Raw genomic sequence first — 15472 nt, 5'->3', positions numbered from 1 at the left:
AAAGAAAAACATGAAAGTCCAGTTGCTTCTTGAAAAAGCTCCTTGGGGACAACCATGACCTGGATGACTGAGAATCTCCATAGACCTCCATTTCAAAGCTTTCCACCTCTCTTAACAACAAGGCACAGAGAAGGCTTCTCCTCATTTTGTAGGAAGGTGTAGCATCATCATCATCTACCAAGCAATTCTGTAATCTGAGTAGAAGACAATCACTGTCACTGTGAAAGACTTTGAGAAGTCTGGGAAAGGAATGGAAGGAAGAGGAACCATCAAGAGACCTTAGGCCAATCCTGGGCATCTCATCTCACAAATTGCAACATGACCCAGTGTACAGAGAAACCTGAGAAGAAGCATTTCAGATCATTTAAATCAGTGTTTTCTGCTGGTTGGGGAAATTCTGGGAGTTTGAAATCCATACATCTTAAAGTGGCCAAGTTTGAAAAAGCACCAGTTTAAAGAGATTCCACTTTAATGGACTTAAGTGAGAGTTGGAAGTTGCTTCTGCTCTTTCAAAGGTTTTGTATTTACTCCAAGACTGGCTTGAAGATACCCTGCTGGGGTCTCTTGTTAATTCTTACTTGCCTGATTTTGCCTAGCAGATTTAACACATTTTCCACGTTGGGTGGAAGAAAAACCGCTGAGAAAGCCACAACAATGCAAAGACTACAATGGTCCTCCACATAACAAACTCAAGTCAAATCAAATCCATGCATTTAACAAGAAGTCCAAACAAGAAGTCCAAACTGTAGCGAATGTAAACAAGCTCAGTGTTAACTCGGCTCAAGACTCATTAAACCTGTTTCCCAGAGTGGCCAATCAGAAAAGCCTGTAGAGACAGCCAATACACACCAATTTTCTGCACTCAAAAACTTGCATGGATTCAGGAGGAACCTGGACATAATCCTCCTGCATTGTTATCATAGCTGACAGCTACTTCTCTTCGGTGGGCCTGTCACGCCCAACTTGGCATACTCCAAATACTCTGGACCCTACCGTTCTCATCATGAAGATGATGCGAATGGGAGTTCAGGTCATCTGGAGAACCTCACCATTGGGGAAAGCTGGTCCAAGATGGCAGCCACCCAAGATGGCAGCCAAACATCCAACTCAGAAACGCTTGGTTTCTATTTAGCACCCCACCCATCCCCGAGCTACCAGTTGCACCCAAAGCTCGTTCATTGTCGCAATTTGGGGAACTTTCTGGAAAAACCCTCTTCCATCCAAGAGAAGTGCTCACCTCTGGGAGAGGCATCCCATTGATAATGAGATCCGGCTGTTGAGGTCCCTGACCCGTGAAGGTGTGGTGGTAGTTGTGGTTGGAGCCGGCGTTCCGGTTGTTTTGGTTCTCCACGTTGAGAAAGGTGCTTTCTGATCGGCGGCAACCCAGAGGCAGAGTTTGTTGGTGATAGTCGAAGTAGTTGAGGGATGAAGTCAAGGAGGAACAGCTGACAACGTTCATTTTATCAGTCTCCTCTACATCCCGGGGCACGAGGCGGATGTCGTTCTTGCTGATTTTTTTCTTCTTGGAGGATTTCTTTTGGTGCCCGTAGGAGTACTCTGCAATTCTGCAGGACAGAAGGAAAGCAAAGTGAGAACCTTACGTCATCCTCAAACCGCACCCTAGTCAAGAGGGCATTCTCAGAGAGAGGGAGGCCTGATTTTTCCCATCCATATGCAGAAGCTGATTGACGGCTCGGCTCTTTTTGACAGCGAAGTTGTCTTGCGTGTTATCTCTCATAAGCAGAACAAGGTTTGTGGATCCGACACACACACACACAAGAACAACAAGTGTGGAATAAAGGAGAGGGAAGAAAATATTCCCCGTGTTTTGGTTTTGGTTGGGTTTTTGTGTTAGTTTTTTTTTTTTTTTTCTGCTGCTGAGAACAGTCGGTATATCTAGTTACCCGAGATATAGTTCAGCCTGCAGAAAATGGGGGAAGAAAAAAATAATAATAATGTGAAAATCCATGAACTGGAAAAAAAAAAGAGAGTATGCAAATGCATTTCCTTTGGTAATAAGGATCAGAAAAATTATTTAAATGGATTCACAGAAATGGGGGAAAGCGGAGAGGGAAATCGGCAGGGAGATTGTTCCATGTCATTTCCCATAGCAGTAAAACCCGGTTATGTTCCTTCAGCCTGCCCAAAGGTGTTCTATCTAGATAATACATGCTTATAAACAGCCACTGGAGTCAATTACCTGGCATCGGGCTTGTTCCCCGGCAGCCAGGATTTCTGCAGGCCAATTATCTTGTGAACTCAATTTGCCAGATTAATACAGTATTCAAAAAAAGATCCACCTAGTAGGTTTTTGTTCCTTAGGTGGCTCATCTTTCTCATGATATCTTACAGCTTGGGACATCCCGCTTCTACTCTGCATTCCCAAGTCATTCTTCTCTTCTCTGTCTCAGCCTCCCAGGATTCTCAGCAAGGCTTTGAAGGCCAGGAATTCTGGGAAATGAAGCCCACCCCTCTGGCAGGATCACTCTGTAAATACCACTCTATAAAGCCTTAGGAAGGCCACACCTAGAATACTGCATCCAGTTTTGGTCACCACACTATAAAAAAAGACGTTGAGTGCAGAGAAGAGCAATCAAGATGATTAGGGGAGTGGAGGATAAAACGTACGATGAATGCTTGCAGGAACTGGTTATGTCTACTCTAGTGAAGAGAAGGACCAGGGGAGAGAGGAGAGCAGTCTTCCAATATTTGAGGGACTGCCACAGAGAGGAGGAAGGGGTCAAGCTATTTTCTAAAGCACCCGAAGGAATAATGGATGGCAACTGAACAAGGAGAGATTTAACCTGAAAATAAGCAGACATTTTCTGACAGAACAATCCACCAATGGAACAGAAGTTGCCCTCAGAAGTTGTGGGAGCGCCATCACTGGAGGCTTTCAAGAAGAGACTGGGCTCCCATCTGTCCGAGATGGTGTAGGGTCTCCTGCTTGGGCGGGGGGATAGACTAGATGACCTACAAGATCCCTTCCAACTCTGATTATCTGTTATCTGTTAGGATCAAACACCCATTCCTGCCAGGCCAGAACCGAGGAGCGTGTTTTTGAAAGGAACATTATAAAATGCACCCCCACTTCTTGACCTTTCACTGGTTAACTGAAAGACGGCAAGTGATTTATCTCTCGCCCAGGAAAAAGAAAATTGAGAGAAAAGAGGAAAGAGCAGGAAGGGAGAAAAGTTATCAGTAAACAACAGCCAGGAAAAAAATAATTAGAGGCACGAATGCAATCAGATGTTATCTTGATGAGTTAGATTGAAGTCACTGTGACTCAGTGTTACCACTGGGGACTACATCTTGTTATCAGTGCCACACAGACGTAGATATTGAAGGGAGATGTGTGAAGGCACCGTGGCCGGGTTTTAAAAGTCAGAAATAGATCTCACTTGCACCAAAGGCTGGAAAAAATGTTCATTTCCCAAAGTCATGCCTGCTGGGCTTTTTAAAAAAAAAACAACCACCAACACCAACATCATCAAAGTTCATCACGTCAAGACAAATGATTCAAAAGCAGCTGCTCTCCAAAGTAGATGCACTCCAAAATAGGAGGATTTTCACTCCCACAATTCCCCAGCCAGCGTTCCCTAGAGCAGAGCATTCTGGGAAGGCTATCTCTGAGAATCTGTCTGACAGGTGAAGACGCCGTGAGACTCTTGCTGAAGGGTGGGGGAAAAAAATCAAGGAGAAAAATCCAAAAAGATCTTTCTCTCGGTCCCCAAAGAATAGAAATAGAAATAGAACAACAGCATTGGAAGGGACCTTAGAGGTCTTCTAGTCTAACCCCCTCCCTCCTGCTTAGGCAGGAAATCCTACACCGCTTTCAGACAAATGACTATCCATAACATATTTTTTAAAATATCCAGTGTTGGAGCATTCACAACTTCTGGAGGCAAATTGTTCCACTGATGAATTGTTCTAACTGTCAGGAAATAAAAAAACACGCTTTCTTTTTTTTAAAAAAAAAACCCCAATAAAATAAAATAGGACACATCCTATTGCAGGTTAATAGTTAGGCTGTGTCCCTGCCGCGTGAGATGCTTTTGAGAGGAATGCAAGACGGAAGGTAGCTCGGTTTTGCTCCTAATGGCAGGACTGAGCGAATTTCGTCAGGACTGAGTGAATTTCGCAAGGGTTGGAAAACCCAGAAAAAAAAAGAACAAACAGAAAGTGCTCTCCTCCTATTGTTTGAAGCTCTCTGGATTATCCACTCAAACTATATCGCTCCAGCCTTGCAGGCTCAAACAGCCCTTTTGCTTAACCCCAAATTAATGCACCCCAGAGAAAGGGGCAGCTGGAACAGCACCGGCCATTTAGCAACAGGTAGAGGTGGTAATCCTCCAAAATGCCTACACTGGATGCTTAAGAGATCCCAGAAAGCTCATGCAAATGCTCAGTGGAAGCATCAGCTCACCTGCCCACACGTATCACACCTCTGCCTCTGGTTTAGAAGACAAAAGGATGGGGCCTGCCTACCACACATTACGGGGGAGAAGGGACACCTTCTCCTAACCTCGATTTCAAAACCCACAATGGGCAAATAACAAGATAATTTCTTCGCAAGCATGAGAAGTTTTTCAGAAAACCAGCGTGTGTTTCTGGGGGAGGAAAATCTCAGCACACTTTCTATAAGCGACTAATATTTTAAACATCGTATTTGCCCCCCACCCACCCATCCACCCCAAGGAAATCCTGCTGAACCTGATGAAGTTTATTCCTGGAAGGAGTCATGCAGATTTCCCCTGCTCCACGTCTCAAGGGTTGGAACATTTCCTGCAATGATCTTGGAAACTTTGCTTACTCAGGCATTCCTGGGTGCCTCATTGGTGTGTGTTTTTCCCTTCTCCTGGCCAATTATTTAATTAAAGTGCACTTCATTAATCCCCTCCCCAAGCCATCACGCCAAACCAGCTAGTTCTAACCAAAGTGGAAATCTGTTAGAGGCGCTGAGACTCAATTGGAGTTTTTGCTTTCCTTCTGCACCTATTCTTTGCTTAATGGGCCGAGCTGGTAAGAAATTCAACAATATTAGACCTCGTTTAAAAGCCGAAGCCCTGGAAAGCCAGTGGCTTTATTCACAGGATGGCTTCCATACTTTCAACACCCTGAAATGGTACGGCCAGGAGGTACAAGACATCGTAAAAACTGAGTGAGAAATACAATCCCTGAACTCCTTTAATATGAAGAGTGTAAATAAGTCCCTGAAGAATGCCAGCCTTCAAATGGTTGGAGGGCATTCAGTTTTTTTTTTTTTTTCAAAAGAGAGGACAACATTCATTTCTGTCCCCCTTCTTTCCAGAGAACTGAAGGAATGGAGAAGTTGTGGCTATTTCATTCCTAACAGGATTAAACCATTTATAGGCGGTTGCAGCTGTTCCTTTATGGCACCCAATTGATATTCATGTGTGGTTAGCATTTGTCTGCTAACTTGTGCAACACAGAGAATAGCAAAAGACAGACAATGATCACACGGCTGTTACATATTCAAGAGACCCAAATCCTGCAGCTTAAGATTTCAAAAGCAAGCCAAAGGTGTGTGTGGGAGGAAAGGCTACATGCCACCCTACATCTTGGGCAAACAACGTCCCTTAAATGCGGGCAATATTTATAATAAAAATAAGTCCGGGCATCATTCAAACACCACTGCAAGGGGGAAAAAAAACCAGGGAAAAGCAACTTAAAAAGCCACCCTGATTTTTTTTTTAAACAAAGAGCAGGCAAATAAAGTTGGAAGCGGGGAAAGAATTAAAAGAAAGCTAGCTTCATTATCATTTTTCTCCATGCAAAAAGGATAGAAGAACTGAAATTCTTTGGATGGTTGTTTCTGTTTCCTACCAAACAGACCATTCAAAAAAGCCCTGCCAAGCCTGGCTCTCTCTCTTCCCCACAGCAAATATAAATATATATATGTATATATCTTTCTATATTTCTAACAAAACCTTGCGTTCTTTTATCTTCTCCCCAACCAGCTTTCACACACACACATATATATATATTTACAACCAACACTTTCTCGAGAAAACAAGCTGGCTTCTAAAAAACAGCCACAGTGACCTCATCTGGTGGGGACAGGATAGTGGTAGGACTGCAGCCCTTGTGGAAAAAAAAATCACGGCTTAGCAATGGGCACCCATCACAGATCCAAAGAGCTTTCTCTCTCTCTCTCTCTCTCTTTTTTTTGAGCCTTTCCTCTTTGGGGGGGGGCGGGGGGGGGAGAGAGACAAAAGGAAAGCAGTCCAAACCGGAACAGAGGTAGATGCCTTATGATGCATGTTCAAGATTGCACGTCAAAAAGCCTTGCTATGTTATTACAATTCCTTGTATTTTCCCCTCTTTCAGTACACTGATGCCATGGCCAGGGGGACTTTTGTGTGTGTGTCTGTGTCTGTGTGTCTGTGTTAATAATCCTGGATAGGCAAAAAATATAAAGCACCCTAATAAATCCCCTTTTAACTGGAGTTAAAAGAAATCACAGTTGGCCTCTTTAATACGGCCTGTATCTTGGAAGCAGGTAAGATCTTTGCTGGGTTAGGAATGGGCACAATTATTGAATGACACATTTAAAGGGTGGGCGTTAAAAGCAGTCACATAAGGCTAATATCAAAAGGCATCTGTACTTTACCTGCAGTTGTAAGTCCTGATTTCTTTGTTATCCCGTTTACATTTGACAGCTACAAAGATCATGGTGACAAACAGAATGGCAGCAATTGAACCCAGGGCAATAATAAAAATCAGGGACAAATTTACAGATCCTATGGATTCCTGGGCATCCAGAGCCGGGGAAAGGTATATCAAAATCAAAGCCGATGCTGAAAGCGATGTTTTCCCATGGTCGTGAGCCACAACGATCAGCTCATACGTAGTCTTGGAGTTTTCCCCGAAGGCTCTGGTGGTCCTTATCTCGCCGTTGACCTGGTCGATCTCAAAAAACCCTCGATCCCCTTCAGCCATCTCGTAGGAAAGCCTCCCGTTCTCCCCTTCATCATAGTCATCGGCCTTGACCACCGTCACCAAGTAGCCAATGCCAGCGTTCCTGGGGATGTAGACCTCCGCGGTCCCGTTGACTAAAGGAGGGGCCGTGATCACCGGAGTATTGTCGTTGACGTCCAGGACAATGACTCGGATGGTGGTGTTGCTTTGCAAGGAAGGGTTGCCTCCGTCTTTGGCCAAGACCTTGAACTCAAAGGACTTGGTCTGCTCATGGTTGAATGACCTCAAGGCGTAGATGTCTCCAGAGTTGGGGTTGATGGAGACATAGGTGAAAACGGGCATGTCCCTTACTTGGGACGGGACAATCTGGTAGGAGACGCTGCCATTTAAGCCAAGGTCGGGATCCCTGGCAGAAACAGAAAGGAGGTAGGCCCCAGGGGTATTGTTCTCCTGCACAATGACCTGGTAGTAAGGCTTGGAGAAGTGCGGGTGGTTATCATTCTCATCTGTGATCTTGACGGTAAAGGACTTTGTGGCCTGCAGAGAAGGGACCCCATTGTCCTTCGCTTGGATGGTTAGATTGTACTGGTCCCTCTGCTCCCTGTCTAAGCGTCCATCCACTAGGATCGTGGAGAAACTCTCGTATTCCTGCAAGCGGAAGGGCACGTTGCCCAACAGTTTGCACTGCACTCGGCCATTGGCCCCCGCATCCCTGTCGGAAACCCTCACCAAGGCAATGACGTAGCCCGGAGGCGCATTCTCGCTGACTTCCACCAGCTCGCTGTTGACAGAGAGCAAGTTAATGAGGGGCGGGTTGTCGTTGGCATCCTGTACAGTGACGGTCACTTTGCAATGGGCTGGGATAGAGTTGGGACCCAGATCTTTAGCTTGTACGTCCAGTTCGTAGGCGTGACCTTCCTCGTAGTCAATCGCCCCTGTGACCGTGATCAGACCGGTCTGAGGATTGATCTGGAAGAGGTCCCTGGCCTTCTCAGAGACATAGCTGTGAATGGAATACAAGACCTGCCCATTGGTACCCTCATCAGGGTCCGTGGCATTGAGGCGGATCACCGGTGTGCCCACAGGAACATTCTCCAGCACGCTCACGGTGTAGGAGGGTTCTTCAAAGAGAGGGTTGTTGTCATTGGAGTCGATGACCCTGATGGTTAACTCCACTGTCCCAAAGTTGGGTGGGTCCCCGCCATCCAAAGCTGTGATCATGTAACTGTAATGAGACTGGGTCTCGCGATCCAGGCTTTTCTCCACCACCAGCTCAGCAAAGCGGGAACCATCCCCTCGCGTCTTGGTTTCCAAGCCAAAGAGATCGTTGGGAGTGATCTCGTAGCTCTGCACTCCAAAGCTGCCCGAATCTGGATCGTAAGCGCTTTCCAGGGGCACCCTAGTCCCCGGGCTGGCTGTCTCTGAGATCTCCAGCGCAATTTGATCCGTGGGAAAGCTAGGAGCATTATCGTTGAGGTCTTTGATCTCCAGCTTGATCACACAGATCTCCATGGAGCTCGACATGACCTCTAAAGAGATCACACACTTGGGGCTTTGTCTGCAAAGTAAGTCCCGGTCAATCTTCTGCTTGGTCACTAGTAAGCCTGATCCAGGGTTGATGTCCACCAGGTGGGGTGCCGAGTTGGACACCACGCGGAAAGCAGCGGGTTGCCGAGGATCCAAGACAAAGCCGGCGTCTCGGGCATCTTTGGCAATATTCGCAATCACCGTGCCAGCTCTTTGCTCCTCTTCCACCGAATACTTCAAGTTGATCAGAGCTCCTACGCCAGTCCACCAAAGAGCGAGCAGAAATTGGAGCAGGGGGCAGAGAATATCCATAGTTCACCCCCCTCCGTGCCTCCCTCACCACCTCCTCCTCCTCCTCCTCTTCCTCCTCCTCCCCGTCTCTCTCTCCGGGTGCCTGTTGATTTCGTGTCTGGGAAAAGGAGGGGAAGTCAGGGGAGTTGTGGAAGGGACAGAGGGGAAGGAAGGAAAGAAAAGAAGCTGTTCTACGGGTGGGGGGAGGGGAGATTTACTTTACAAGCTCATGTCTTGACTCTCTCTCTCTCTCTCTCTCTCTCCCTCTCCCAGGTGCACTGCCTTCTTCAGCAACCTCCCTAGCCCTAAGGAAAACCGGGTATAAATGCTTCTCTTCCACTCAACCAGATCGGGAGGAGTTACAAAAAATTGGCAAATCTATTTCCAATTTAAAACACACACACACAGAGAGAGAGAGGGAGAGAGAGAGAGAGAGAGAGAGAGAGAGAGAGAGAATCTTGAATTGGGGAGGAGGGACCTCAGCCGACTTACACCTGGCATGCGCAAATCTTTACACCCCCCCTCCTTTACCCCTTCCTCTGTCTCCACCACCACTCCTCCCCCCTCCCCAATTTGCACAGACCCTTAGTGAAGAAAGTGGAGTACCTGGGAAGAGGAGGAGGAGGAGGAGGAAAAGGAAGGAACGGGGGGGGGGACCCAACCTCCGGGCAGACGAAGGTAGCCAACGAATTCCGCGGCTGGAAAAGGAGAGGGGACCACGGCGGTGGAAAGATGGGGATGGGGAGGAAAGCCGCTGGGGGGGAAAACTACGGCGGAGGGGCACCCGAAGAACTGGGGAGGGAGGCAGAGGGAGAGTCACGCAGGAGAAGTCACGGAGAGGTTGGGAAAGCGGGGGACAGGCAGGGGTGGAAGGAAGGAAGGAAGGAAGGAAGGAAGGAAGGAAGGAAGGAAGGAGGCCGGCGAGATGAAAACCTTTCCGTAGAGTTTTTTTCTCTTTTTTTTAGCCCTGGAAGTCCATCCGAAGGAAGGCGAGGCGGCGAGCGCTGTTCCAAATCGCCCGGTCCGTTGGAGAAGCCATCGGGAAGGCGGGGGGAGACGAGGAGACACGCCGGACCACCTCCCTCCTCCTCCTCCCTCCTTCTCTCTTTTTCTCTCCCTTTCTCTCTCTCTCCAACTGCCGGCGGCGGAGGAGCGGAATCCCCTCCCGGCTTGCAAGGAGAGCCGAAGGCGGCGGTCCGCGGAAGCTCCTCGGCTGGACAGCGGCGAGGCAGGTGGGAAGCCCGGGGGGTGGCGGCGAAAGCACTTCAGGAGCGCGGCTAGTGCTGCAGAGCTTCTCCCGGTCGCCTCCCGGCCGCTCCTCTCGGGGTCCCCATGATTATCTGGCGTTGAGCATCCTCCGGCTCGCCCAGCGCCGCAGCAAACAAAGCAGCGGCGAGGAAAGTTTGCTGGCGCAGCTCATCGTCCGTCCCCCGTCCCCGTCCTCCCCACGGGCGGCCGACGGGGCGCAAGGTGGGAGCCGCCAAAAAAAAAAAAAAATTAAAAAAAGCAACTCGGAGCAAAAGCAGCAGCAAAGCAAAAAAAAAAGAAAGAAATGCCCGCCGCAAGGAAGATCGCGGGATCTGGTGCCTCCCGCGTCGGTGGACTTTTCTTCCTTTTCTTCTTCTTTCCACCTTCTTTGGGTCAATGCGAAGTTCTTCTTCGTGCTCTCCGGCTGCCGAGATCCGAGGCGAGCCGGCGGGAGAAGGCTTTTTGCAGAGGCCAGCCCAAGCACCGCAGTGGCTCGCAAGGTGGCTCGCCCGCCCGCAAGGCTGCGACTCCTAGCCTTTCTTCTTCTTCCTCCTCCTCCTCCTCCTCCTCCTCTTCGTCCCCGTTTGCCTTGGGCAGGCTTTTTAAGCCCTCGTCGCTTTCCAAGCCCGCGGTCCGCCAGCCAGCTTTGCCTTGCCTTGCCTTTGCCTTGCCAGCCAAGCCAGCCAGCCGGGCTCCCTCTCTCTCGCGCGCGCGCTGCTGCTGCTGCTGCTTCTGCTGCTGCAAAACTGCTGGCCGCACGCGAGCTGGAGCGGTCTCACAGCCGCGGCTCCGGACCCGAGCTACGGCAGGGCTTCGGCCAATCGGAGCGCGGGCTGCGGGGGCGGGGGGAGAGCGCGTTCCGAGCCGACGGGGGAGGGGAGGGGAGAGGGGAGGGAGCGGAGCCGGCGAGGGCGGGGCCCGGCGGGTGAAGCGGACAAGCGCGGTACCCGAAGGAATGAAAAGCAGTAGCGTGTGTGTGTGTGTGTGTGTATTTGTGGCTGAACCGAGGATGCAAGAAGGGGGAAAAACACCAAAAAAAAAAAAAAGGATTTGTGTGTGTGTGTGCTGGTGTGAAGTGCATGCGTTTGTGGCTGAGCCGAGGATGCAAAGGGGGAAAACACCAAAAAAAAAAAAAGGATTTGTGTTGGTGTGTTGGTGTGTGCGCGTGCGTTTGTGGCTGAGCCGAGGGTGCAAAGAGTGGGAAAACACACACACACACAAAGGATTTGGGTGTGTTGGTGTGTGTGCGTGCGTTTGTGGCTGAGCCGAGGATGCAAAGAGTGGGAAAACACTACATTGTTCCGGGAGCAATTTTTTTTATTATTTTTATTCCTTTTCTATCCCTTTCTCTCCCTTTTTTTTTTTGTTTCATTTTGGACTGAAATTGCGTTGGAGAAGCACGCGACACCCGCAAAGCTACAATTGGACCCCCTCGTGTGTCCCTCCGCAAGAGGACTCTCTCCCACCGCCGTCACGCTCGGCGTTACTCCTGGGAGCATTGGCGGGGGGGGGGAGAGTCCTTACTCTCCTTTGTTACCCAACGTCCCTTTTGCGCTTTGGCTTGGCTAACGCGCGCAGCGGGGCGGCTTTAATGGGCATCTCTGGTCCTGACGCCTTTCTGAAAGCTTTGTCGGTGGGGGGTGGAAGCGGATTTGTTCCACGAACGGGAGGCGGTTGGGCAACTTGGCTGGGGAGGGGAGTGGGGGGGGAAGGAGGACCCTCCAGGCACTTTTCCTCCTCTCCCTTAACCCTCCAAGATGCAACTTCTCCAGGAATCTGCTTCTTATAAACCTTTTGTTCACCCGGAGAAGGGAAGGAGAGGAAGCTTTTAAAAAGGGGTGGGGGGGTGGGATTCTGGATTTTGCACACACGCACACACACAAAATGTGTATTGCACTGCAGCGCTATGCCTTTTTTTTTCCTCTAGACGGTCTGGTTTCATACAGGGCACAGAGTAATAAGTCCAGTAAATGAACTCCTAATGGGAGGCTTTGTGCAGGCTTTCAACTGCTCTCAACGGAACTGAGTTCTGGCCATGTGTTGCTAAGCCAAGCCTAAATCACATTGTGGGGTTAGTGCAAGGTTTGAAATTGGTTACATATTTATAATACAGGGTTTTTTTTTGGGGGGGGGGCATGGAAGGCTTAAGCCACAAGATGGCATTTATCCATAATTGAGTTTGCTTGCTTTGGTTTTAGCAGCTATTGGGATCCTAATTCATAGCCTTAAGGGATACCGGATGAATGCAGGCAGCCCTGTTGCATTTTACCCAATGAACTGTGAGTAAACAAGCCAAGATTTGGGCAAGGTGTGACTCCGCTCATCAGAATATCCTGGTCCGTCATAGTTTATTTGCAGGGATGTGCTTTTAACCCTGCAGCACATAATATATATTGTTTTCATTTCATGTCATTTGAAGCCACCTACTTAAGACATTCCCAACTGCTATGAATGAAGCATGGACAAGATAGCTGAGCTGACTGCAGCCAGAGAAATGTCTTGTAATTCTATTAAAATATAGCCTATTAATTCTGTTGCAATGCAAGGGCCACTTACTTCTTTTCCAGGAAGAAATTTATTTTAAAGCCAAACATTTTTTTTCTTCTTTAATCTGCAAAAAAAAAAAAAAGCCAAAACTCATACAAACTCAGTCAATAGAGGAGAATGCAAGGGGTTAGTCAATACCCCCCGCACACAGAGAGAGAGAATTTCCCCACACATTTTGGCTTGAGAAAGTGTTCCTGTAACCTATATATCTTCCATCTTTTTATAGGAACCAAAGGGTTTCAACCAATTGGGGGATTAAGTGATTTTGTTCCTTTCACTGCGTTGAGCAACACACTCCTGGCGTTAAGTTTGCATATTTTTCTGTGGCCTCTGCTCGTTCCAAACATGGAATGTGCCTCGAATGAGGTCAGTTCCCCTTAATGAATTTAGGGCTATAAAAAGAAAGGGGAAGACACCTCCTCCTCTCCCTCCTTTTCGGATGTGCGCTTGTTAATTACAGTCACTGGGATGAATAGAATGCCAAAGTTGTAAAGAGACCTTCCAGGGGTTCCTTTCAAACACGCTGAATCCTTAAATCAATGAAACTTTAAAAAGTATGCTTATAAATCAATCTGACCGCCTTGAGAATTGATTTCCCTGAATAAGAGCCTTGTCCAAGGGCCTATTCTGTTTGATTTTAGTTTAGTTAGGCTCAGTATATTGCTTTCTGTGGTTTGTATAATGCAGTTCTGACCCCTTTCGGGAAGAGCAAGCCAAAGAAAGAATGAAAGCCTTTAAAAAGGGGGGGGAGGGACGAGAAGGAGGGGTAATTCTTCTCATCTGCCCCAACAGCAGGTATTTTTTCCACGGCAGCCAGAAAACAACCTCACTATATTGCTGGTCTGGGATTTGGGAAGTTGGTTTATCTGTCTGTCCCCACATAGGTTTCAGCTTTTATCTGGCACGTGGCAAAGCGTGACTCATCTAAAATTGAGAGAGCAAGGCGATGAATCGCGTTTAAAAGGGAGACCAGCCACCGTGTGTTTCCTTTAGTTGATACAGTGCCGGGGCCTAGTAAACTAAGAATTAGATCTTGAGACAATATGGATGGAGCCGTTACATTGATCGCGCTGGGCATCCCGAGACCAGTCAAAAGTTAAAAATAGATCCATAACTTTTTATAGGCCGCAGCATCCAAAGCCTCAAGAAAGAAGCATCACCAGAAAAAGCGGCTGTCTTACACGAAAAACAATGTGCCCAGGGCTTCAGGAAACCCACAGCAGGGCTCATATCTAATCAATAATCAGTGGCAGTATAAAAGAACGGGGCAAATTTTTCCTTCATTTTCATAGGATACGCAACACCCGAGTTTCAAAATGGATAAGATAAAGACTGGCCATTCAGATAGGTTGGGTCTACTTATCTCCCTAGCCACAATGCAATGCAATGATTAAGTGCCCATTGATTTTATAGCACTTAACTATGTGCCCGGTTTAATATATATAATATTTCTCAGAGCAATCCATAATGGGAACCACAGTAGAAATGGTCAATAATGTCCTATAAATATTCTAAGAATGCCTCCCTAGACCTAGAGTCCTAGGAGTTAGGCCCCTAAGGGACTCAGTGGGAGTAGCAATTAAGGTGCATTTGTAGAACCGGGTTGGCTCCAATGGTGGGATTCAAAAAAAAATTACTACCGGTTCTGTGGGCGTGGCATGGCTTGGCGGGCATGGCAGGGGAAGGATACTGCAAAATCCCCATTCTCTTCCCACCCCACTAACCTGCTTTCCAGCTCCCTTCTTCTGCGCAGGGCTACAAAAGAAGACCCAGCCAATCAGCTGGGACTCAGGAGGCAGAGAATAGATAGGGGCAGGGCCAGTCAGAGGTGGTATTTGCCAGTTCTCCGAACTACTCAAAGTTTTCGCTACCGGTTCTCCAGAACTGGTTAGAACATGCTAAATACCATCTCTATTTAGCTCATAAAAATGGAATAGGACGATAATGAAAACAATGAATTTCATAGGGTTTCGCCATGCCCTTCCAATGAGCTATAAACATAAGGATGGTCTTCATGTCCTCAGGATATTCCCAGAATTCGCTTTGGTGCATTTGCCTAACACAATGAATCGCATTTTAGTTTTGTGTGTTGGATAATCCCAACTGGTATGATTGGTGCTTGGTGGTTTATTGTGCTGTGCAAATCTAGAACTTTGGATGAAAAACGGAGTAAACTATTATTTAAAAAGAAAAAAAAAATCTCCCTTGGGTTAATCATAGGTCAGGTGCAAAGACAGTGGTTGCCTCATTCCGATGTTTACAACAAACCTGTAGGATAAACCTGTAGGATCACACAAACCTGTAGGATCAGGCGTATTTAGGAAGATGAAAGAGATGATTGCAAGATAATAGTTTTCTGACAGCCTTTGAAATAGAGTCATGTCATGAAAGAAATGGGGTTCAAATCTTTTCATCTGGATTTTTTTCCTTTGCAGAGCGGTACCTATGTTTCTTTGCCTCTATGAAACCTCATGGGATATCTGTTGGTTTAGATGTTTCCAGTAGCAGGCTAATCAAAAGGATTCAGCATCATCTTGCATGGTCTCACAAGCCAGGAACAGTGAGAAAGTAGGGCCAGGAACTGACTTTTGTGGAGATCTTGCCACATAGGGTTCATCCCTCAAGAAGTGATTCAAAAGAGAGGAAACTGTCTTATATAGAATCAGATCATTAGTTTGCCAAGCTGAGAGGACGTACAGAGATAACTCTGAAGAAAATGTAGGGCCACCGTTAGTAAAACAGGAGCAAATCCAGGAACATGTGAGAAAGAAACTCATGACTGATCTACCTTGATTCTCTTTGATATAATCGGAAGGGAAAGAGAAATACTGTTAGGCTTTCAAGATGTTGTTATTACAGTATAAGCTACTTCAATAAAGTTAAAGGTTCCCCTCGCACATATATACTAGTCGTTTCC

The 15472-nt window shown here is 47.5% G+C and overlaps 1 protein-coding gene across 3 annotated transcripts in view; it reads right to left on the bottom strand.

Annotated features, from left to right (window-relative positions):
- The window catches only part of PCDH19 (protocadherin 19), a 122503-nt gene extending 113676 nt beyond the window's left edge, over positions 1–8827 (bottom strand). For all 3 annotated transcript variants that reach the window (XM_087941076.1, XM_087941077.1, XM_087941078.1), the window contains exons 1-2: positions 6635–8827; positions 1238–1565 (exon numbers count right to left, since the gene is read on the bottom strand). In XM_087941076.1, coding sequence (XP_087797202.1) covers positions 1238–1565; positions 6635–8781 — 2475 coding nt within the window. In that variant the 5' untranslated portion in view covers positions 8782–8827. The remainder of the gene's footprint in view (positions 1–1237; positions 1566–6634) is intronic.
- Between the last annotated feature and the right edge of the window lie 6645 nt (positions 8828–15472).

The sequence above is a fragment of the Pseudonaja textilis genome, chromosome 12 (genome assembly GCF_049901715.1).
Source record: "Pseudonaja textilis isolate UNSWEBS1 chromosome 12, rPseTex1.2, whole genome shotgun sequence".
NCBI classification, from domain to species: domain Eukaryota; kingdom Metazoa; phylum Chordata; class Lepidosauria; order Squamata; family Elapidae; genus Pseudonaja; species Pseudonaja textilis.
This window is presented reverse-complemented; position numbering and strand designations above follow the sequence as displayed.